The 26306-nt window shown below is 31.4% G+C and overlaps 1 protein-coding gene across 3 annotated transcripts in view; it reads left to right on the top strand.

The window, feature by feature from the left end:
* The window catches only part of Mf (myofilin), a 58453-nt gene that overhangs the window by 23854 nt on the left and 8293 nt on the right, over nt 1-26306 (top strand). For all 3 annotated transcript variants that reach the window (XM_081772050.1, XM_081772047.1, XM_081772049.1), the window contains exon 3: nt 5632-5871. In XM_081772050.1, coding sequence (XP_081628176.1) covers nt 5632-5871 — 240 coding nt within the window. The remainder of the gene's footprint in view (nt 1-5631; nt 5872-26306) is intronic.

Raw genomic sequence — 26306 nt, 5'->3', positions numbered from 1 at the left:
CGATCCTTTGTGCAAAATACTTCTCACTGTGAAAATATCCAGTAACATTGTATGATGTAAAATGGGAAATTTTAAATAGAAAGTGTCCAATTACTTTGGACTCTGGTTGTTTCACTAGAGAATTATAATGCTAATACAGGGTGGAAACAGACACACTATATAATAACTAAAATAATTTGAGAATAAGTTCCTCGAACTTGAAAACACTTACATGAATGGAATATATGTTTTAAAATATGCAGTAACTAATTAAAATTTCGGGACACAAAACAAGTTTCATTTTTATATAAATAATAATCAATTGTCCAGCGGAGATGTATACTTTTTTCAAAAAAAGAAAAAGAAAAAAGCTATAGCTCTATTTTTTTTAGTGGTACTCATAAACATTATTGTAACTTACGACTTGAAGGTGAATATGTTAAATCTTAAATAGCACCGATTCTCTCACAATCATTTACTTTCATTAGGCGTTTGTCTTCTTTTGCTTACAGAATATAGCCGTAGGAACGAAAATTGAAGACCTCGGTGCAACAAGGGGATAGCTCCAATTTTACATTTGGTTCAGAATTGAAGCAAAATATTGTTAGAAGTCTATTTACTCTACTTTAGTTTTCAAATTTTTTGCAAAGAAATGTTTTATCCCTATACTATCGCATTCTTTTACAAAATGTTTAAAGGGTCAATGAAAATAAATTGCGTTTTAGCACTTTTTTTTAGTTGTGAATTTAATCCGCAATTGGAGCTATCCACTTCTTGCACCGAGGTCTTCACTTACAGATTTCATTTCGTTTCAATCGTTCTCTTTAATATTTTCAATTAATTATGGTCTTCTACTCTATTCTTTCTCTCTTATCTTGCATCACGAATTTTATAATATCTCTAATGAAATAATTAATTAAAATAATGTTTTTTCCTGTTTCCTCTCTTTGTTGCTTTTTATTATTTTTTTTTAACTATTTCCAGTATTATCCTTCTCTTCTCAACTTTTGCTAACATTTACTCACTGATTTTTCGTCCAACACAGTTTTTCTCTATCCTTGTTCAAACGTCCATTTCAAACGTTCCCACTTACACATTTCAAACGATCTTCCGTAATATCTTCCCTCGCTCTTCTGCACCATACGGTACAGCCCACGTTAGATTTTTGGATTTTTACCGTAACTCTTCATTTGTTTATTTATATAATACATTTATCTTATTTTGTAAAGGCTTCTTTCATTATTCCCATCCTTGCTTTTGTAGCTCAAATCTTCACTCCAAAGCAAGAATACAAGAATTTTGCATCAGAAGAATAAAAATTTAGAACATAGTTTCCTTTTTGGAACTTTCATACTATTAGTAGTCCTATTATTGAATAGATAGTAATTGAATTGCTATTTCTCGTTTCTTATCAATATGCTTCTATTTTTCTTTACTGTTAAATGAAACAAACTTGTTATTGTTTTACTACACGCTAAAAATGTTTGAATCTTAAGATCAAATGTATTCATACCAAATGTGGCTTGTTGACACTACAATAAATTTTAACCTATTATGGAGCTTTACATTACTCGCTTCACATTTTTAGAAATTAATATAAAGAGATCACAAAAGGAAATTATAATTTTTTTTGAAAAATATTTAACAAAATCATTGGAAACTCTTATTAGGGGACATGACAATTATTGAGCTATGTGAGAAAACCCTCAAGAGTCTTAATGATTCTAATGGCTAAAGAAATGAATGCAAAAAGATGTGACGACTATATAACTGTCAACGTAGCAGCAAAGATTCTACTTCCAATATTGAACAGAAGCAGGCACGTAGCCAAGGTGTGGGGGTCTGGGGGTCGAGACCAGAAATGAAAAAATTAAGGAAGGATGAAACAAAATGAAATGAGAAAAAGAAGGATCAGCGTTAAAAATTTAAAAAAAAAAAAAACTACAGGAAGCTTTTGGTTACTCTTTCTTATAAGATTTGTATTACTTGCAATACATGGTGGCGAGGTGAGCGAGATATCCTGGAAGAGTCAGGGAATTTGAAATTTCTAGAAAAGATACAGAATTCTCAGAATTTCTGCTACTAGTCAGGGAGATTTCAAGCTTCCGAAAGCATAGTGCCGTTGAGTAACAGCGTGGACATTTTTTTATAATTTTTCGTCATCGCACCCTTACAGAATCAAACATGTTATTTCAAAAACAATTTTCTACTTCTCCTTTAACCTGTCATTTGGAACCGACAGTAGTTGATGGAATAATAAAAACAAAAATTTATATGGAAAAGGAGTTCTATTAGCATTTGATTCAACAGAAAAAGAACGCGGATATTGTAAAATATTTTACAAGACATTATTGAGTATGTACTTTTTATAATAGTGAATATGTACTTTTCATAATAGTTGAGATCATAATAAAAGGAAAATTGTTATATTTGAATGAACAAAGAAAAGAACGTAAATATTGTAAAATCTTTTTCAATAGTTTTTATTCTTCTTTTATTACTCGAGATTTCTTCATAGTTTGTTATTAAAATACTTACCAATATATCCTCATTTTATTGTCCTAACAAACCAATATATGTTGATAGTAAAGTAGTTTACATCGATCAAGCTTCTGAGCCTTCAGAATTTCATATCACCCCCCCCCCCCCCGTTACGAAATCCTGGTTAAACGAACCAATATAAGTTCCAGTAAGATAGTCTAGAATGATCGAGCCCCTGGTGTGATGATCACAGTATTTCATGTCACGGACCCCCCCCCCCTTCCTTCACGAAATCCTGGCTACGTGCCTGACAGATTATATGGCCAGTCACATAACTAGGAGAAACATTTTGAGTTTAGGAAGGAAAAATGCAGTAAAGCATACATTGATTTATTGTAAGTATTGTAAAATGTTCTCACAGAATGGAATGAAAGTGTATTTAATATTTCTTAATTTAGAGAAGGTTTTTGATCAGAACTGGGAATTCTAAAGCAAATGAAGTTATAATCAAAGGATAGTTTAAGAAGTTTCATATGAACCAACAAATGAGAGCCAATACAAATGAGGAAATCCAATTGGAAGGAGTGTTCGACAGTGGTGTTGCCTTTCACCAATTGTATTCAATATAAGATTTAGAGAAAATGATGGAAAATGGTATCAGTAGAGAAAATGACGTATTGGTAGGAGTTAGAAAGATTAAATGTACTCGCTTTGTAGATGATATGAATTACATTACAGAATCTGAATTGACAATTGACACGGTGATAGAAAACACAAGGAAAAGGCGTGAAGAAGATCGAAATGAGAAAAATACTTAAAAGGATTAAAACAATATTGATTAGAACAAGAGGATGGAACGAAAAGAACTGTGACAACTATAAAATTTTGAAGAAAAAGAAATGGAACATGTGACTAGTTATCGATATGTAGCCATATTTTATAGTTCACCTGTGATGTGAGGGGTTCCTGTTCGATTCCAGGCCATTGAGTTTTTTTTTTTTTTTTTTTTTTTTTTTTGGAGTTCTCCCTTCTCTCCCCTATTATCGTTCCACCAATTATTTCTAGATCATTAATTTTCATTAATTATCCGTCTTTTTTAGCCTAGAGAACAAAGTGGGACATAAAACTAGAAACTTCATTTCAATCGTTTCATTTACATACAGCGGTTAAAAAAAAAAGGCCTTCTTCTGCGTCCGTCGTATTGGATTTGTACGAGTGAACGATTTTCATTCGTATCCTCTTGAAAAAGAATCCCTTTTATACCAAACTTTACGGCTTTACATCCAGTTGTTGAAAAGAAACGCGTAATAATTTTAAAATTTCCTATATAGCACTTTTATTCTCATGTGTTCCCTCATTTTTAACGTGATTTGCCAGTTACATAGAGTAAAAGCTTTAAGCAATCTATAACACCTGATATTCCAATAAAGGTTGGTGGAAATTCAGTGGTGGTTCCTGAGAGCAGTCACGTCGGTAGAATTACGATTTTATCACTACAAGCTAAGGGGAAAAAATATGTAATGCGCCAACATACAATTGTTTTTGTATGAAATTGTAATTGAAATTGTGTGTTTTCAACAGTGACAATGTTTTTACATCAATTGAAATTGTAATTTCTACTCATGTGACTTACTTAACAAGCCACAACTACATGAAACCAGTCCAGTAGTTTCTGAACCATTTAGGGCCAAACATGCATTGAATAATACATTCAATATAGATTTATTTTATTAGTGTATAAGACGCTTCACACAGTTTCATACTTATATTATGATTAGACATTCTCTTAAGTGGTACGCTAGGTTAGGAGAGCATGAAACTTTGAAATATACCAATCCTCTGCCACATACTTTTACTTTATTTATTTCCTTGATGAAAAGTACTGAGCATGAAGACTATGCTAAGAATTTTATAAAGTGCGTGAGTTCATCTCCTTCTTTATATCCTAATATTTGTCATATTAATAAACATTTTGCTGTTACTTTGAATTGTTTAACATTATTTAATGAGTGTCATGAATCTCTTCAATCCTAAAAGATTCTAAAAAGATTTTACTATACCTGAAAAATTAAACCAATAAGGTTAATCAACAAATGGGTTTGTATATGGTTTATGCTGTACAATAACAATTTATATTCAAGTAACATTAAGTTATTTATTTCTTTTTCTGCCTAAACAGCACTTTCTGTTGTTATTCAGAGATCGTAAATGAGTAAATTATTTGATTTTTATATTATTTTACTTGGTAGAGAATTATTTTTTTTTATAAATAGAATGTATAGTAAGAGTAAATTCGACTTATTTTTAAAATTACTTTCTTCCTTTCTCCAAATTATTTCAGTACTCTGCTCAGGCATTTTTTTTTTTTTTTTTTTTTTTTTTTTTTTTTTTTTTTTTTTTTTTTAGAAATGTGGATAACATTTAATATTTTATAAAATTTTTAATATTGAATTTCAAGCTCTTTAGCCTTTGGTTTTATTTTTGATATTCATCACTTTCAACAAAAAAGCACTTTAAACGAATACACAGCAGTTTCATATTTACATGCACTTAATATCAACTACAGAGAAATCTTCATTTTATTCAGATTAGTTATAAAGGTGAGAAGATGAATATGTTCATCTTGTTTTAAAAGTTATCTTCCAGATACATAGTACCTTATGTATTCATGTTAATAAGAATAAGGAGAGTAAGTTTCTGTATTAAATTTGAAAAAAAAAAAATAAACATATTGGTGCCATCTCAGCACTAGTCAAATTATTACTGTACAATTATACTGAACCTAAGATTTCTGAACCCATTGAAAATCTAGGTAACGGAAATAAGCTAAATTCATAAAAATAAAAGTATGGAATCATTAATTACATAAATATTTGATATTGAACCTTTCAAAGTGTTTAAGATTACCTTAAAATATGAATCTATATTTCACAATTACTATATAGCTGAACTCTGTAGTAAAGAATATATTGTAGAAAAAAAGCAAATAGACTAATATGGAATATTCAGTGTTCACTATAGTTAAAATTTTTACTTCACAGCATCATTTTAGAAAAAGAAATACGTATATGTAGTTTTCTTTAAAATTAAAATTTTATAAATGTATTTTTTTAAATCACGATCAATTGATCTAATATTAGTCTTTTTTTCTTTTTTCTGGGGCCTGTACAGGCAGCGACGACATGAGGGCACCAGAAGCCTCTAGGGCAAGGCCCCGTGGAATCTTCCGACCATTCAGCGAATTCCCAGAATTCTCTTCGAAACTCGAGTCGTGGCCCTTCAACAAGTCTATATATGATGAACCAGCCCATGCATCAGACAGAATCAACGTGCCAGGATACCGCTATCTGCCCATCTCAAGGGAGACATATGGATACTCCCCGCGCAACCTCTACCCAGATAGAAGGCCCGGTACGTACTGATGTACCCGACGAAAAGCGCCATCTTACGCTGCCGATAGTAACAACAGCTCACCAATCGTATCCGAGAACGAAAAAATTCTCGGGTGATCGAACTGTTGGGAGAACTGTATTTTTTCAAGTTTTAAGAGAAAAGCTACTGCACTAAAAATGGAGTTTTATAACATTACATCTTTCGAATCAAATAAATATAACGTAATCGAAAACAAACTATAAGAGATACTAACATGAACTGAACAACGATCTAAAACTTATTTTTAAATACTATAATGTTTATATATATATATTTTTGGGTGAATATCTTTTTTTCCAGAACAAGCAAACATACAACAACTGAGAGTGCTTTGTCAATTGGTTTATGTATATATAATTTTGAAAAACAAAATCATGTATTTAGAACATGAGATTTTTGTGGTTAATAAAATTTTGGCCGTGAAGCTAATGTTTTCTCAAATCAACTAAATGCACCCTTTACTGATACTATTAGTAACATAATCGTATATTACTTGAGTAGCGTCCTGCAGCCTCTTTCTTTACTTCTTTTTATCCTGTATTCGCTTACAAACCTACAATGTATCTCTAGCTACTTTTTCCCCTCTATATTCTTCCCCTTGTCTGTATCAAGCATCACGCTACTCTGTAAAGTAATACGTATTGAGAAACTAACATTAAGTAACTGCTTTACATGAAGGAGTTATTTTATAATATTGAAATCATTATAGCAAAGAATGAATAGAATGATTTCTTTATTTTTTTTTATTTTTTTTTTTAACAAAATATACTTTATTATCATTATTTCCTTAAGTCCCTGGTTATAGCCATATGAGAAGAGATAAGCCTTTAGCATGGAATCTTTAAAACAAATAGAAGATCAAACAGTTTGAATATTAGTTTAATCTTGTTAAGTCTTAACATCAATCAAAATAAAAACGGAACAAATTACATGGGTTCATTTATGTAATGATTACGTTTCTATATTCGCGAAACAAATAATAATTCCCTAAATGATGATTTTAACTGTAGCTAAAATAGAAATGTCAACTCAAGTAAATAATATTGACGATCACATAGGATTTAAGATGTCGAAAAGTCCCGTATACCACGAACTTTAGTGATCACACATATACATATCTCAAAAACTTTCATTTTAAATGTAATACTAACTTACTTCTGAAACCTTTGGGTTTTCTTCCGTTTTTCTTTAACTACCTCCAAGTTTCGAACACTACACGCTAGAAAGTTAAAAGAAAACGGCAGAGAAATCAAGGATCAATATAAGTATTCAACTGACGTGACAATATGAAGAATTACATAATTTAAATTTATATATTAAACCTTATAGCAGACAAGACCGCAACTGTTATTTAAAAAAAAAAAAAAAAACGAAACTATCACATTTTGTTAAGATCAAAGCTTGAAAATACTATAAAGAGATTAAAAATACAGACTAAACATCAAATTATTTGTAAGATATGTTTCCTCAATTAAAATTACAACTTTCAACGCCAATTTTATTTTCATCAGTATATCACCTATATTGATTTATGGAAAAAGTTAATTGGTGCATTAGCATAAATTAACCAGGGGCACTTAAATTGTATGTAAACATTCTAATGAACTGTCTTCAACTATATGTAAACGTATTAAACCGTCTTCTGAATTTGAGAAAAATTTCGAAGGCAAATAATGATTACGTTCATTGCAAACAAGAAAAATAACTCCTTCAAAAAGTATGAAAAAGCTAGCAGAAAGCACAAAATTTGAAACTAAATTGGAATGGAACTTATTCGAGTTACAGAGTGATATTGTAGTAACAGCTCAACGCCTGCATGGCTGCATAATCTCACGTGACAAACGTAAAAAAGAATACAAAAACATAGAGATCATGTAAAGCTGCTGTATTTATTATTTTATTCATTTGAGATGTGATATCACCTTACATATATTACCAAGTATTGAAAGTTAATCATAAGTGAAATTTATTTTTATTCATAGAATCACTCGGTACAAGCTAAATAATTGTAGTCCCCATGCTTTGGAATCGTATATGAAAAATTATCTAAGATTTATTTCAGAAATATTTGGTAAGATCCCTTAATAGACATTGTCATCCAATATGAACATGACTCATTTTAGAAGTGATTATTAGAACTCGCTGACAAACCGTTTTCAGATAGACCTCTATATTTTCTTTGAAGGTTAAATTATGATCGATACAAGAAATTAAAGTGTGACTTCTATTACAAATACTTTTTTTTTTTATTTTGTTTATATATATACACACAGGTACACTACAAATTGCAATGTAGGATTACGTACACTTTTAAAATTGCCTTTTTTTAAAGATAAAAAGGGAAGTATATTCTTATAAAACAAATTTTCTACAGAGCTATTTACAGGTAGGTAAACAGGCTTACTTGTATATTTTAATTGAACAATAACTATCATTTTTTTCATCGTAAAACTACATACTTACACTTTATATTTCTTAAAAAAATCACATACAAGATATAAAATCTCAAAATTTTAATATGAGCGTGAGTGTTGATAATGAAATTTAGTTTTGTGGACAAAATACAACACCAAAATTTTACCTTTGAGCTTTTCACTGCTTCTGTGTAATTACAAAAATTACTAAAATGCATGAGTACTGTATTTCATCTACTTATAATAAACCGTATTAATCATGTCTAAAATTATTTGCTTCTGTACCATTACATTGTAATATGTAGATTAAAACTAACAAAATATATTAAATACGCTGTAGTTAAATGTACCAGCTTCAAGCTTTACTATCAAATGATGTTGGCTAACTAATTGTAAGTATTTTAGTAATATATATGCTATTAAAAAATAAACGCTGCTTTTTTCGCTTTTATCTGTTGTATCACATAATTTAAATGACAAAGCACTGTTAATATACATAAAATAGGAATTGGAAATGAAGGAAAAATTTTAAACATGCACACATACACAGAAAGATTTCACATATAGAATCAACTTCGAAGAATAATGACGTAAAATTATTTAAACGACTAAAAATACAGTAATTATTTTTCGATAAAATAACAAAAAATACTAAACTTTACCGAATTAAGCTAAACAATCTTTTTCTTTTCAATGTAAGATTTAAAAAAAATTATAATCCCAATCTAAACTAAAAGAATTTGAATAGAAGATAAACAATTATAACCATTATTCAAAATTAATCACAACACATAAAGATAAATTTCAGAAATATAAATCAAAAACAATTAACTGAATATAATACGTAAATTATGAATATAATATACTGCCCACAAAATTAAATTTATCATCCGCAAGTTTGGAAGATTAGTCAACCTTTGATCAACGGTTATAAATATTAGTTAAATTAGAATATCAGTACAACAGCGAAACATACCTTAATATACGTGACAATACTAAATTTTATAAATCAAAATTTAAAACGAAATTTTACAAAATATAATTTTTAATAAGAGAAAAATGCATATGTAATACTTCCTTCACATTTTATTTCTAGGTGATTATATAATATTTACTTGACTGTAAGTAGATATTTATTTTTTTAACTAGACGGCAATATCCATATAACAATTATTGTTTAGTTTATGGACACTATAAACAGTTTCTCGTATTAATTGTTCATAGTCGACAATATTGCCATATATGTACAAAAGATTTATTTATACTAGAAATAGGATATCAATTAATGTTTGTACTACAAATATTGCTTCTTCGTTTTGAAACTGTTGCTGCTCACCGTAACATAGTTTAGCAACCTTTCAAAAGATACTGTGAAAAGCTCGAAAGGTTTCACAATCAAAAATTTTACAGTATTAGTACAGTACTGTATTTAGTATAGTACATTGTGTCTACCAATAGCAACTTTCGATAAGTACTTAATATATAAGTATATATGAAAGTAATAGAAGTCTTTTACGAAAGAAAACTGACTAATTATCTGTTAGTTAATTTTTAACAGATTTAAATACTTCTTAGAGAGTTATATTATTATCTATCTTAGTGTGGAAATCGAAGATTATGTCATGAAAATGTATTCATAGTATGTTCAGAAAGGATCGACACTTTCAAGGACTTTCAGGTTATAAAAAATGAAAGGTACAATAAGATTCATGTAACATTCATTTGGAATGTCATTTTCGTTGGGCGGACTTTCACAACAGACTGTACAAGAAATTAAAGAATAATTTATTCCATATACATATATTTAAATATATGTACATGGAATGTTTATCTATGGTAAATGGTAATAATTTCCATTCCAATTTTAGTTTACGATAAAATTTAACAATGGTAAGAATGTGATATTGATCAAGAAAGTACTTGCATCATGTATTTCTTGAACATAGATGAAAAAAATCGAGAAGAAAATAATGAACAAATTTCAAGTCAAATCACAAATCAGTTACAATTATCCTCATGCACAAGTTCTTATACAAAGAAGCGACTAACAAGACACACAAAACTTCAATGTCAGTAAAAACTATATTTTTTTAAAAATATAAAATTTATATAATGTGGTATCTAAACCTTATCTTTTTTGTAATGTAAGGAAACATTTTGTTATCAGTATCTATCTCAAAAGGCGGTAAAATTTCTACCAATAGTATAGATCACCATAAGGTTTCAAACCTGTTTTATATCTAAAAATAACAAATCAGTCGTATTTTTTTTATTTTCATTGTGCTCAGTACTACATTGGATCAAGCTGAATCATTAACTCTTGATATACACAGAGCCATGTAACTATTCAAGAGGAATGGGCGGATATATATATATATATATATATATATATATATATATATATATATATATATATATATATATAGATAGATAGATAGATAGATAGATAGATAGATAGATAGATAGATAGATAGATAGATAGATAGATAGATACAGAAATTTATCAATTTCAACGCACGTATACATGTACCTACACATTTACAGTTTATCTACAAAGTTATACGTATTTTCCTCGCTTATAGTTCAAGAAAAATGTAAGGATTTGCCTTATCATTATTATAGTACCAACCCCAGGTTTTTGATTTGACTGTATTCAGTTCAAAAGTTGAGTATGTGATCATGTAACGAAAACACAATCGAAAACGTAAACACAGTTTAAAAAGGCGACAATATACATACATAATAAAAGTTTTTATTATTTTCGGAATCAAGAAATAGAATAAAATGATAAAACAAAACGTAAAAATTACAAATACAAGGACGAGACGTATTTCCATAACACAAACAACAGATGCGTGTATACGCCGTGACCGATCATAACTACAAGGTCTAACTGGCCCAGGAGGTAGTGTGGTAAGCGAGTTATTTAACACAAAGGCCATCACTCCGTAAGCGTCTTCAGTTAGTTTTTAGTGACAGTGACAATGAGTGCTCAACAACGTTTAATACTTGAACTGTTACTGTATGAATTCCAACTCGCACATGACGCTGCGGTAGCAACCCAAAACATTTGTCATGCAAAAGGAAAAGGTGCAGTGAACCACAATATAGCAACTTGTTGCTTCCAGAAATTTCGTCCAGATTGTAAAAATGTTGAAAATCAGGATAGGTCCGGCAGCCCAGGGTAACAGATTCTGAGATCATACGACACACCATTGAGGAAAACCCGTTCATAAGCACACGACGATTGTGAAACCAAACTGACATGTTCCAACCCAATGTAGTTCGGGACCTTCATGAGCCTGGGAAAACCATCAGAAACTTCCACATTGTGCCACATGAGTTCACCTCAGTTCAGGCCCAGAGGACAGTAGATGTGTGCCAACAACTGATGCAAAATCCGTTATGCATTTTCTGAAACAGATTTTCGCGACAAAAAGTGATATTTTTCCAAAATCTGAATGATGAAAAAAAAAAAAAATTGAGCAGGGTCTAACTTCCAGAACTGTTCGTTGAACAGAGCCGTCTCAATCTTTAAGTAATGCTCTGTGTGTAGTGAAATATGAGTGGACTTTCAATTTCATTCGCTTTAATAGGATAATTAGGATAGGATTATCCTTCCAAAGGATAATTAGCTTTCATTGTACTGTAACAAATAGGAGTATGTTGTATACTAGAAGATTGCAAAACTTATAAGCTATCCTTGTAATATCCATACCCTGGAAATTGAGTCCGTAAGTGACACGTCTTGTACTTCGAAATGTAAAACTTTTGACTACATCTACTAACTTTAATGAACTTCATGAATATCAATTCACAATGACTACTTTATTTTTTATAGTAAGAACAATTTTAGTTAAGTTTCATTTCGATTCATATGTACCATATTAAGAATAGCGGGAAATATTAATTCAGAAACACTTAATCTTTCATAGCACATACACATAGGATTTTAAAACAAAAATTAAAATGTAACACTGTAGGTTAGAAGTATACGTGGTAGGAAAACTTTCACGACATGTGACCGATGGCAGCCATCTTGAATTCACTTTCATTTTCTTAAATAGAAACCATATGTTGTGTTACCTTGTTCTCATTTTCTAAAAGAAATTCAATGCTGTGTTTGTGTTTGCTTTACCATTTACCTTAATGAAGTTATGAGTGTTTCTTAGTTTTCACAACGTCAGTCACATATATATTTCTCCAGATAAAAGGATGTCTTCGATACGTTGTGTATTCCGTTGAATTGTCAGTCATTTTTCCCCATTCATCCAAAACCTTGCTCAAACTGCTTTAAAATGGTCAATATCCCCAATTTTCACTTAATACACAATGGATTTGAGATGTCCCCGAAGATAAAAATCTAAGGGAGTGAGGTCAGGGAAACGTGGTGGCTACTCCACAGCACCACCGATCCATGAGTTGGCAAACTGCATATTCAAATATTCACGAACACAAATTTCATAATGCGGGGGACAACATCGTGCTGATAGAAGACAGGGAATGTCCCATCTTCAGATAAGAGAGATGGCAAGATATATTCTTCCAACATTCGATGATACTCGTTTGCTGTTAAGGTACCACTGATAAACAAACGACCCACAAAATGGATCCCACAAACACCACACCACACCATCATCTTTCCAGGAATATCAGCAGATGTTTCACATCAGTGGAAATTGGTGTCCGATCAGTAGCGAACATTATGTTTGTTTACCTCACCAGAAACGTGAAAGTTGGCCTCATCTGTGAATAAGACGTTGTAGGTGAAACTTGGATTTTGGCATATTTGATCTGTTGCCCATTCCTCGAATTCCAAACGTCGATCGAGGTAATCCTGTAACAGGTGCTGATGCACTAATAGCTTGTAAGGGTGCCATGTAAGCAAGAACAAAGTACGCATCATGAATGTGCGACTAACACTACTTTCTTAGGGCAAACGACAAGTACTTCGATTCGGACTTTTGCTAAATGCTGCCAACACCACTACTGACCTACTGACGTTGTTTCCTCATTCGCCGTGCACGGTCTGCCTGATTTTGGTTTGTTGGCCACGGACCCTGTTTCCCTGAATTTGTTGATCAATTTGTTTACTTTGTATGGCTAATGGATGCCCTATCTGGATGATGGTTGTTAAAATCATCAGCAATGACCCTTGTACTTCACTCCTCTGACATCAAAATGATCTCAATGAGTTCTGCCTGCGTCAGTGCCATGTTAATTTAGTCATCTGAAACCATGCCAAGAAAACAAAAAAAGTCATAACTCATCAGGGTAAGTGGTAAAGCAAAAACAAACACAGCACTGAATTCCTGAGAAAATTTCAGATAGGAGAAAGGTATTTTCCATTTATTTTCCTATCCATATTTTCCATTTACGAAAATGAAAGTGAATTCAAAATGATGAATTTCAAGATGGCGGCCATCAATATCACATGTCCTAAAAGTTTTCCTCTCACCCGCACTACTAACTTACAACATTACTTTTGCAATTATTTTAAAATACCGCCTATTTGGGTGTTTACACACTTTTGGAAGTTTATCCCCGTAATAAAACTTTACATTATATTTTGTATCAAAGATTTCACCAAACTATATTTTGAACATGTATAATATTTCAGTGGTGTGCAACATTTGGATCTTATACATTGATACAATTATTATAACAATTTTTTTTTCATTTTTTTCCCTGTAAAATACTGAAATTCATGAAAAGAGAAAATGAGAATAATACAAAAAAAAAAATTAATCAATTGATTTGGTATGCTGAAAAATAAAATATTTATTGAGACAAGAATTCGTTTCCCGTAAGGAATTATAGAGGAACTAAAAGTGGAGGAAAGACGAAATCAAATCTGTCTTTTACGGGTTAATTTTTAGTACTTCTGAAGGAAGAACATAGGAATATAGCTTTCTAATACAGACCAGAGTGTACAGTATAACAAAAACTAAATATCAGTAGCATATATAGTAGTATATCAGTAGTAATGACTACTGACAGTATATCAGTAGTCATATATATATATATATATATATATATATATATATATATATATATATATATATATATATATAGTTTGGTTTGACAAAATAATATCCACAATAGCTGTGAAAACTTCTACACAACATAAATTTTAGTTAACATACAATGTGAGTATGATTCTACTGTGAACTATGCCTCAAAGGTAAATATTAAATTGGTTGTTTAAATTTTAAAATTGATAATTTTAACACAAGGAATAAGAGGAACGCGAAGCACGTTTATTCGATTCTGTTATAAACTTCCGCTAAGTATTTGTGAGCTAAGTACTTCCAAAACAGGCTGAACCAACACTGCACCAGAAGAAGGTCCTCCTGTAAGTTTGGTGGACTGCTCGCGGCATCGAGCATCAGGAACTGGTACCAGCTGTTAGAGCATCAATTGTAACTGTGTACTGCCAGCAGTTAAGCCGTGTTAAAAAAAAAAAAAAAAAAAAAACTCAAAATTCTGGAGCCAACACTTTTGAATCGCAAAGGGATCATCCTGTTACAGGCCAACGTTAAGCCCCACGTGGCTAGGCCTTAGATGGGAAACATTATTGCATCCGCCATACTCCCCGGATATTGCACCGTCCGATTATTACCTGTTGCATTCCTTGGACAATCACTTTAGAGGACGCCAGTTCAAATCCCTAGTAGAGTTTCAAAATGCACTTGATACCTTCTTCGCTTCACCGCCCACCAAGTTCTACCGCGATGGAATCCATGGTCTTCCAGAACGTTGGCAGAAGATCGTCAATGCTGATGGTGACTATTTTTGATCTTCCAGATATATCTTGGGTGACATATCGATATTCGAAGATGGTGGGTGAAAAGGTGACAGAACTTTCTTGGTTACCTTCATATAATAAATAATTAAGTGACTTATTGTGGCAAGACATAGCATCGCAAAAGTAAACAAAATGGCTTCTCCACAGTGAGATAGATAATGTTCATGTTTCCAGTTCTATATTTGGAAAGAAAGAAAGAAAATTAAATGAAATTTTTAGTTTAATAGCTCTCGGTTAGGACCTGTATCCTAAAGAAGATGAATGACGAGGAAACAATTGTTGGAATAAAGAAAGTGGAAAGAAACTGATAAATAACAGGAAACCAAGAGATATCGTATTGTACACCAAAAAAATACCACGGCCTTTTTATACCAAAGTTAAGCATTCTGTCATTTTCTTCATTCCCTTTCGCTATAATAGAGTGTGTTTAATTGTAGGATATCTTAAATTTTGTCATTTAATAACAATTAAGTATACTTAACTGACAATATTTCCTATATTGTAATATGCCACACGTATTTCGATGTACGAAAGTTGCCATTAGGATGTTTATGGTGCAAAGTAGGTGGTAGGGCAGCCTATGGCTAAACCTTGCCTCATGAATAAAGGCATTTTTAATTCAAATACAAGGCTGTCGAAAATACATATTTCAGAAACCGCCTATCTCTTTCCACATCATTCTTGTCAGAAGGAACAAATTCATTTTTTATAATATTAATTGTCTTTTACTTGTATTATATCATTCAAGGTCCTTCTTACCGTTCAAAACAACTTAATATAGACAACTTATAAGCTTGTAAATTATTATCTATACGAATATAGATAATCATTTTAAAGAAAGTACAATAGGAAAAGGCTACATCTTAGTATACTTAGAGCTCCTATATACCAGGCCCGTATCTAGAGGGGGTCCAGGGGAAACGGGCCACTCCTAAATTTTTACTGGCCCCCTAAAATTTTCACGATAGACTTGCAAATGAACTATAATAAGGTGATGAACCATAATATGGTTGGATCGGGCCCTCCCTAACTTCTACCGGCTCCCCCCCTACATTTTTGAGCTGGCTACCGGCCTGCTGTGTACTACTTTATGAAATTTCTTCATATTCTGAGAATGTTTATTCTCAATTCAGTGATATATATATATATATTTGGTCTAGGAATTAATTCGTGCGGTTTTACAAAAGATGGCGTAACTAGCTTATTGTCCCATAGTTTCTTTGATCCAAACATGCGTTGAAAACTACTGTCATTGAGCATTTTGTTTAGTATATGTCAGTTGCTTGAAGCGGAAACAACAACATTTTTTCTTCAACTGAAAATGGCGCATTTTGTGCCTGATAAAGTGTTTTTGCGGGGAGTTATTCTTCATTGCTTTAACATGAAGAAAAGTGTTGCCGCAAGTCATCATATTTTAGTGGAAGTGTTTGGTGACCATGCTCTAGCTGAGCGAACGTGTCAGAAGTGGTTTGCACGGTTTAAAAGTGGTGATTTCAGCTTGGAAGACCAAAAGCAATTTGGACAGCCAAAAGAATTTGAAGATGAAGAATTGAGAGCATTGCTTGATCAGGATTCGTGTCAAACGCAGGACGAACTTGCAGAAGCATTTGGAGTTGAGCAAACAACAGTTTCCAAACGTCTCAAAGCCATAGGAATGATTCAAAAGATGTCTCATTGGGTTTCACATGAATTGAAAAGAAAGACGTTGAAAGAAGAAAAACCGTTTGCGAATTGCTGCTTCAAAGACAGAAAAGGAAGGGATTTTTGCATCGAATTGTAACTGGTGATGAGAAGTGGATTCATTACGAGAATCCTAAACGAAAAAAGGCCTGGGTGAAGCAAGGTGAACCAGGTCCTTCACAACCGAAACGAGATATTCATTGTGCAAAGGTTATGCTGTATATATGGTGGGATTTGAAACGTGTGGTGTACTATGAACTTCTGAAACTTGGTGAAACTATTAATGGACACCGCTATCGACAACAATTAATGCGTTTGAAGCAAGCTCTGACCTGAAAACGACCAGAATGGAATAACAGGCATAATAAACTTATTTATCAAGATGATAACGCTCGACCACATGTCGCAAAACCGGTCAAAACCTATTTGGAAAATGTCGGATGGAAAGTGTTACTCCACCCGCCATATTCACCAGACACTGCTCCGTCTGACTACTACTTGATCGATTGCATGAATAACGATTTGATTGGACAGCGGTTCACTTCTTCAGAAAATAACGAAAAATGGATCTTTGATTAGATTGCGTCAAAAGATGAGGAATTCTTTCGACACGGAATCCGTAAATTGCCTGAAAGATGGGAGAAAGTAGTGGCTAGCGATGGACAATATTTTTGTTAACGTATTCATTTACTTTGTTTTTGAAATAAAGCTTCAATTTTTATTAAAAACCGCACGAATTAATTCCTAGACCAAATATATATATATATATATATATATATATATATATATATATATATATATATATATATATATATATATATATATATATATATATAGAGAGAGAGAGAGAGAGAGAGAGAGAGAGAGAGAGAGAGAGAGAGAGAAATCAAAAGGACAAAGACAGCTATAAATGCCACACTATCGAACTTTGCAAAATCAATCAAATAAAATTTATTTCTCTTACCTTTCTAACTTATTAATATTTAAAGTTTGATAAGGGGGATTCTCGAGTTGCAATTTTAGGGAATTTATCGAGAAAAATAGAATACGTACAGGGTGGACATACAATATTTTCATTGGCAATAAGCATCCAAACAAGCACCAAATGACCACTCACCATTTTTAAAGACCAAAAATTAAAATTGTCAATAAGTGTACACAAAGACAGCATTCCCGCTTGAAACATATCAATGATTTTTTGTCCTTTAAATATTTATAGTTTGGAAAGCATAATTACATTATTTTTTTAACTTAATAGCCCACCTGTATTTTTGGAATTGATCTTTTCTCTTTAATATTTCTTTATTTTTTAAACTTTTTGTTGATATTGTATTGTATATGTAGGTAGTTGGTATAGGCATTTTGGTAATGAACTAGTGTAATACAAAAGAGAAAAACAATAATTCGCATAACACATAAAGTTGAAAAGTAAAAACCAAATGGATATTACAAACAATTCTCAAGGATACTATGAGTCGCACCATGTCGAGGTTTAATGAGACTGGCGATATATGCATAGGTTATCTATATGCATTGCAGTTTCTTAGATTTTTCATACGTCACCGTTCCACCAACTAATCCTTCATCATCCAAATCAGGGAAATCAGGAAACAAACACTAAAAATATTTCAGACAATGCAAAAGCACGCTCAGGAATTCTAAATATCACTCTACTTGCGTAATTCATGAATTTCCTTTAAGCTTCCAAACTTTCGACTCTCCCCTGGAATCTTGGTCACGGAGGTTAAAACCGAGAAGAAAAAGAATAGAAACATCAAAGAATAAAAATGGAGCATCTTCATCTGGAGATTACTGACGTATTTGACAATGTGTTTCCGTATAACATAGCTCTTCCCTTTGTAAGTCTGTTCCATGTTTATTCCTTGATGTTTCTATTTTTTTTCTTCCTGTTTTCTTAACCTCCATGACCAAGACCCCAGGTAAGAGTCGAAAGCTTGGAAGTTTAAAGAACAATCAGGAATTACAGGAATCTGTAAGTAGAAAGATAAGTTAGGATTATGATCGTGGTTTTATATTGTTTCATATGGGTTGGTATGAATTCTCATGTGTAGTGTTTGAGAAAACCGAGGAAAATGACTTTTTGGTAAACATAGTAATTGATGAAACTGATACTGAAGTGTAACTAACCATCAAGCTTTTCGTTATGACACTAACAAGACGACAGTATAAGTGTGGTTAATGAAATATAGCCAAAATTATGATTGATTCTGAAACTGTAATTATGTTTAAATTTATCCAAAATAAGACATATATCAATCTATAAATTGCATTGAGCTGAACGAAATGGGATGCCTGACGGTAAATTCTCATGTGCAATCTTTGAGAAAAACGATTTTTTTTGGCGCCAAATCGAATGTCATTCGTTGCCAATAATGTCATATTTTTTATTGTGCTGAAACAAATTACTTATTCACGTATTTATTTTGCAAATATGTAAAATAAAATACACTGTTAACATTGTTAAGTAGCAGACTGATTTATTGTTGTGTTTTTTTTCTTCTTACTGTGTCATACGTACTCCACACAGTGACGCACATACTACTTGTAAATTTCAAGTACACTTTCAATATTCTTCGCTGTCCACTGTCGCGCAAAATTACAGTATGTTTCAAACAAAATATTTCCCTAACATAATTGTAGTTCTATTACTTTAGTTCTTTACATAAATGGAATAGGAATTAGCGAGAATACGTTTACGTACTTCTCAAACAATTTCAATAAGCTATCTACCAAATCATCATTATAGTTTTTGTCTTATATGAATCAAAAAGTAATATCATAATTCATTATTCATTATAAAATTATTATGAAAAGCTTGAACTTCCGTACCAAATATTTTCCGCCATGGATGGAGGATTTTTAAAACTAGTACATAATAAAGTCATAATATTGCCAGATAACAAAATAAGTAGCCATCAAATAATATTTAGTTCTATGGTGTGATGTAAAATTAATGTCACGCAGCATTTGTACGATAGAATTGTCACGCTGGTATAGCTTGTCTAATAGAGATAAATTATCACCATCAATTTCCACTTCCATCAAGCCTTTCCAAATACTTCTTTCATTCCATCATTCTTCATTATGAACATTTTACTTCACCTTATTTCATTTCTTTCCACATAATTCTGTATTTCATCCTGCTATCTGTTCCAATGGTTGCCCCCCTCCCCTTTTTTTCATTTCCATGCGTAGATACTTCTTAAGTAAACGTTCTTTCTTTCTTCTTTCCACATGTTTATACCAACGTAGCCTATTTTTTTTTCTATTCTTTCCTGCATATTATTTTACTTGAGTGTAGTTCTGATTAATGTATTTTCTGCTCCTGAATTTCCTTCCGAGAATGTTCCATAATAATCTTAAAGATTTAGGTTGACAGGATTATGCTCTACTTTCTTTATGTTATTGTCCATATATTCCCAGCATACACTATTATGAGCACCAAATACGTAATGTGTAATTGTATTTTAGCTTTCTTAAGTATGTTTTGGTCCCATGTCAAATAACACATGCTTCGGTAAAATCTCCCTTCTTGCTATAATCTCGTAGAATTTCTTCTTTTATTCCTCACCTATTATCATTTCTGAAGCAATATGTTTGATAATTTCCGATATCATCAAAGTTTTTCTTGTAGTTTTATTTTTATTTGTTTTGCTCGGTTGGTGTTTGTTTCTTAATAGGTATGAAATTGGACTAGCGGTGTGTGTATCGTGTTTTTTTCTTACATTTACTGAGTGTTTTGTTTATCCTTAGTATTATTGAATGTACCGTGTTATGCTGTTATTTTTATCTTTTTTTTCTTTCTTTAAGGGTGATGATAAGGGTTAGGTGGCAGGGCATCCTCCGGCTGAACCTCGCCCACTGAAATAAAGAGCAATTCAATTCAATTCAATTCTTAATATGACAAAACCTTCATTTTTCTTATGATCTACATGAAGATTATATTTTTCTATAGATTCGTCCCAAACGTTTAGATTTTATATTTTTTTCCAGTTTTCCCCAAATCATTACGTAATCTTGAAAAATAAGCATGTTTTATTTGTTCTGCTTTCTTCATTATTTTCGAGCAATGATTTAGCAGATAAGAGAGCATGGTAATCGTAAAAACACCGAATTCAATATTGCAACGGATTTAAAGTTTCATAGCCTCTACATGCCAAAAAAAAAAGTTTGTCTATTCGTCTGTCTGTTTGTCCATTCAAGACATGTAGAATTATTTTTGCACAAGTGGAAACGTCTTCCAGCATATATGGAAAACTATGAAGGAAAAATTATAAGGTTTGAAAATGAAGCGTTACTATATTTAAATATGCTTTTCAAGAAATATAAGTGTAGTGCTATAAATACACATTAATTAACCAATATTTATTAAAATTGACTGAAACAAAATATAGTGAACTATAGATAACATAGATTATAAGAACACATTTAATTTAAGAGTAAAATTTATCTTTGACACCACTGACAAAAATCTTAAAGCTTCGAAATGGAAGAGACTATTGTAAGTGTTGAAATTAAATTGCTGTTGTCTTACAAAAAAAAAAAAAAAAAAAAAAAAAAAGAGAATCTGTGAGGTAAGTAATATCTAAAACTGTTCTTAAAATACATTTCTTAAGATAGTTAAATAATCACAAATAGAATAGTTGGTTAGACTGCAAAAGCAGTTCTTAAATTTTCCAGAAAATAAAGTATTTCTCCAAGCAATTGATGATAAAAAAAGTATAATAAACAGCATGTTAAATTTTTTTAACAAATTATGATAATTAATGATTGTTTTATCTTAATTCCCAAATTTATCAATTTCTGTACCTTTTTAATGTCTCAACACATAGTATAGTACAATGATCAATTAACACAATGATCAATTATTTGATTGATCATTGTGTTAATATTTTGTTCTGATTATTTTGTAATAAATGTTAACAAATATTGAATACTAAAGGAAACAATATGGAAAAAGTTCATTGTGTAAATATTTCTATATTTCCCAATATTTAACAAATATGATTTTTTTTAAATATATATAGTATAAATGATGATTGATTTTCAGTTATTTGTGATTTTTACATCAAGATAACTGCAATAACGATGTGTTGAGTAATAAAAACAATTATTTTAGTAGTGATTCGTTTGCTATAATTTTATATGCATTGCCAGAAATATTATTATTATCAATAAAGGTTAAGCAAGAATTCGAAAAATGATTTTTTTTTTTTAATGTTTCTTGCAAAGCATCAAAATATGTGTGCATTGTAAGATATGGAGAATGAAGACTAGGTATCTGAAATAACTATATATAGTGACAAAGTAATACTTTCATTTAAGTTTCAGACTTACTGACTCTTATCCTTAGCTCCTTTATACATTTCTAAGATATGTTTTTAAGAATGGAATCCTTGTCTTTATTGTCCATTTCGTATAGTACATATTTTGATCCTTTGCACGCATTATTTCAATGAATACTTTAATTTTCGAATTTCTGTGTAACAATTTAATAATTATTGTTCACGCAAACAACAACTGCAGTATAAAAGAATTTTAAAAATTTTCACATTTTCGAATATAAACATTATGAAACAACAACAAAAAAAACTTCATTTTAATATTGTAATCAAATTATTTGTAAATATATGAATATTCCAACCTACTTAAATTCTAATATGCAAGCTATATTAAACTATGTTAACATTTCTATTTTGTAACGGTACTGACAGAATAATAAGGTCTTAACATGATTATCCACTATGACAAGTCTCTCTTAAGGCATGAGTACATTGGAAAACTCTCAAGGAGCCTCAACAATGTAAGGGCACCAACAAAGAAATACTACACTACAATGTACTACTTTTATAACAATTATAAACATCATAAATTAAATTTGAAATATTTTCTTTCTACAGTTGGTATTATACTATTGCACTTATGAACACTATTTGCTAAGTTAAATACTAAATGAGAAACTCAAATCTTAAAATGTCTTTAACAATTTTTCATAGATGTTTTATATTGTTTCAGATATTTTAAAATTTGTTTCTGATTTAGCATTTAGTTTACCTAATAGTTTTCATGTGTGAAGTAATACCATCTGTAAAGAGAAAAGATTTTCATTATTGAAATTCACAAAGAATTAGCTTTGGAATAAAATTTGGAAGCAATATTTCACTTATGAATGTACAAAATATTACGCTGAAGATAACTGAATTCACGCAACAACAAATCAATTTTCTTCAAATACATTTCTCAAACATTTGCCTTGATTAATAATAATTAAATCATACTGCATTATCCCTGTCTCTACGACATACGAATTTAATAGCTTATATTGATATTTCTAAATTTGTCTATAATTAATCAAAAGTTGATATTGTTTGACTCTGGTTTTTCAACCCTTTTAATGTTTAAAGAGTGAATTTTGTTAAAAATACTAATAGGCTAAATTTTTATTTTCAATAACGAAGCTAGCTTACACGTTCATTTTTCGTTTTGTTGAAGTCTAATCACTCGAGAACCGAAATTCTCATAACGCACAAATTTTGCACAATGGTAATGAGTTTTAATGACAAAGTTTGTGAATATATATATATATAGATTAATGTAATGGTATTCTTGAAAAGTAGTAGACCAAAACATTTAACTGCTGTAAAACTTGGATTGCCACTGTTTTGTATAGAACACCACAAAATATATGACTATACTATCGGACTGATTAATAAGTTGAGAGGGAAAGTCAAACAATAACAATAAAGTTTCTTTTGGGTTCATTTTGCAGTTATATGCTAGAAAAATATGCCTTCATTACTTCGTCTTATGAATCGCGTACATTCGTCATCGGACATCCACACCCATGCTATCACAAAGCTGATCTCAAGCTCAGCTCAATTTTGTGTCTCAAATACCGGTACCTAGTATCCACGTTTGGTAGTACATATGTTTTATATTATATTTCTATGCCCAGTGTTTACAATGCTGTTAAGATGGGCCTGTCTTATAAATGTAATACTTGCAGTCTCTTTACAAATTCAAACATTTCTTGTGACAGACGTATTTTCACAAGAGATACAGGTACCAGCACGGGCGTCTCTGGTGGGGGGACAGGGGTACGCGTCCCCCCCCAATATTTTGTGTAGTTATGAAATAGATCAATGCTGTAAGGTATTTAGTTTTTCATATGGAACAAGTAAAGACGGGCAAAGGAAATGAAAAATATATCTGTTGTTAAGTATTAATTTGGTGTTATTAAAATGTCCATCTGATGTGTGTCACTTTCAAAGAAAGATTTTTTTTAATGCTACACTGCTTGGTTAGACAAAGTAGTCTCTGTCGCAGACATTCAACGAGCAACGATTGCAGACAAATAATGTGATCATACTTAACTAAGTTCGCCTTGTTTGAGTACTAACACACGCTCTCTATAGACACTACGATCATCCTGCAGTTTACGGTGACCGATATACGTATATCGCTCAAATGAGATGTATACGGGCGTAAAGTAAAATGTATTTCCACCAGTATCTTATTTTCACGTCACACGCAACAAAAATTGAGGGTTAAATATGAGAGATTCTGTGGACGATGAAGTTGAAGAGTTTAATTTGAAAGGAGACAACATAAAGAGGCAATTAGCTTCCATTGAGTAAAATCGGTGAAAGCCTTTTAGACAAGGGAAGAAAGGATGTGCATGTAGTGTTCGTTGGTTTAGAAGAGTTTTAATTGGTTTACTTTGATAATTTGCATGAAGATGCTAAAGAAGCTTGGGAGAGAAGCTCAAAGGTTCGGAAGAAACCCACATATGAACCATATGAATACAAGAAATGATATAGGATGGTGAATAGAAAGAAGTATTTGACAAAAAATTTGCTTTCTTTCAAGTACTATCATTTAATATCCAGAAGAGTAGCAAAAAATAGTTTGATCGGGGAACACGATCAGGGGACACGAATATGGTTAAGGACTATCATAATTACTCTAAAATAAAATGGTTGTTACTGCAGGATATGAATCGAGAATTAACATGATGCCAGACAACACAAAGAAAGGCTCTGATAGTAATATAAGATGAAAATAAATATGAAAAAGAAAAGCAGCAAGAAAAGCTAGATGATTGAGGCTGTGATAGATGTCTGAGAAAGGCAGTAGAATAGGTGCTTATGTTTAATTTGCTCTGATTTCAGTTTACTTTAGCGTCCCTTTCAGCACAAGACGTGGACCTACAGTTTATGTGAGAGCCGAACCACATGAGTTCCTGTCGGGAATCGAACACAGATCTCCTGCACCAAAGGCGCATACGTTAACTGCTTAGCCACGAAGGAACTCTGAGTACATTTAAATACCTAGGTAGTATTATTAACGAAGATATTAAATATAAACTTTAAATAGAAACGACGGGAAAAATGGAGAAAATCTTTAGGAAGATTGTGATTATTATGGTGGGAAGCAAGCATACCACGAGTCACTTAATGAAGAGTTACAGAAAGGACTCAAATGAAGAGTATCGGATTGTACGAAGCAGAAATGTGGCATTACGAGAAGACAAGAAAACGTATTCTAGTTCTCGAAATCTGTACTTTGAGATGAACGTAAAACTCGGAACAATGAAGCAATGAGGGACACTGGGAATAATGAATCAAATGAATATAATTGGAGGTAATTAAAGAGATATTAAGACATTGTCAGAGAATAAATTATATTCCGAATGACGTGTACAAGGTATGATAGAAAAAAAAACAAGGGTAGTAGGGAAAAGTTAAATTAAAAGTATTTCTTTGTCAAGGCGAAGAAATTATCTAAGAACCATATTGTATGTAAACTTAAATTTGTGACAAGTAGCCTATAATAGAATACAATTACGGTGAATTGTATTGGTAGAGGTAGGAGGAAGATCCCGTTAGCTCATAATACAAGTATATTACCATGTACTTATCGTTTTGACATAAATTTAGTTGGGGACTACTAGCATTCTAGTCGTCCCCCCAATTTTTAGATGCCAGAGACGCCCATGGGTACCAGGTATAATATACGTGATAAAAATATATATTCATATATATGTTACGTAACACTGGTTTAAATGTTAAATGTATTTTATTAACAAGGAAATGAAATTAAAGACTATTTAAATGATCGACAATTTCTGATAATCTGACAACCTGAAGTATTCTATGTTTTAGTGTTGAATAATGATGTTTAAGTTATTTTCTAAAATTGTACAGTTTTAACAACTGAAATATTCGTTTCGAGCTTTTCACAAATCTATCTCTTTTTTTCTTTCTTTCTTTTTCTTTCTGCGTGTGTGTATTTGTGTGTGTCAATTTAGTTGTACCTTGAAAGATTAGTGTATACATTTATATGAATGTATGTATATTTACCAACTTCAATGTGTGGATTGCATATTATCTGTATGTAAGTTTTTGTTTGTGAGACATTATCAAGCATTAAGTAAAACATTAATACAAAACGTGAAAACAAAATAAACAAGAGAATATAGAAAAACGAGA

This window comes from Thermobia domestica, chromosome 9, assembly GCF_964235325.1.
Source record: "Thermobia domestica chromosome 9, izTheDome1.hap1.1, whole genome shotgun sequence".
Lineage (NCBI taxonomy): Eukaryota > Metazoa > Arthropoda > Insecta > Zygentoma > Lepismatidae > Thermobia > Thermobia domestica.
Note: the sequence above shows the minus strand (reverse complement) of the source record. Positions and strands in the feature narration are given on the sequence as shown.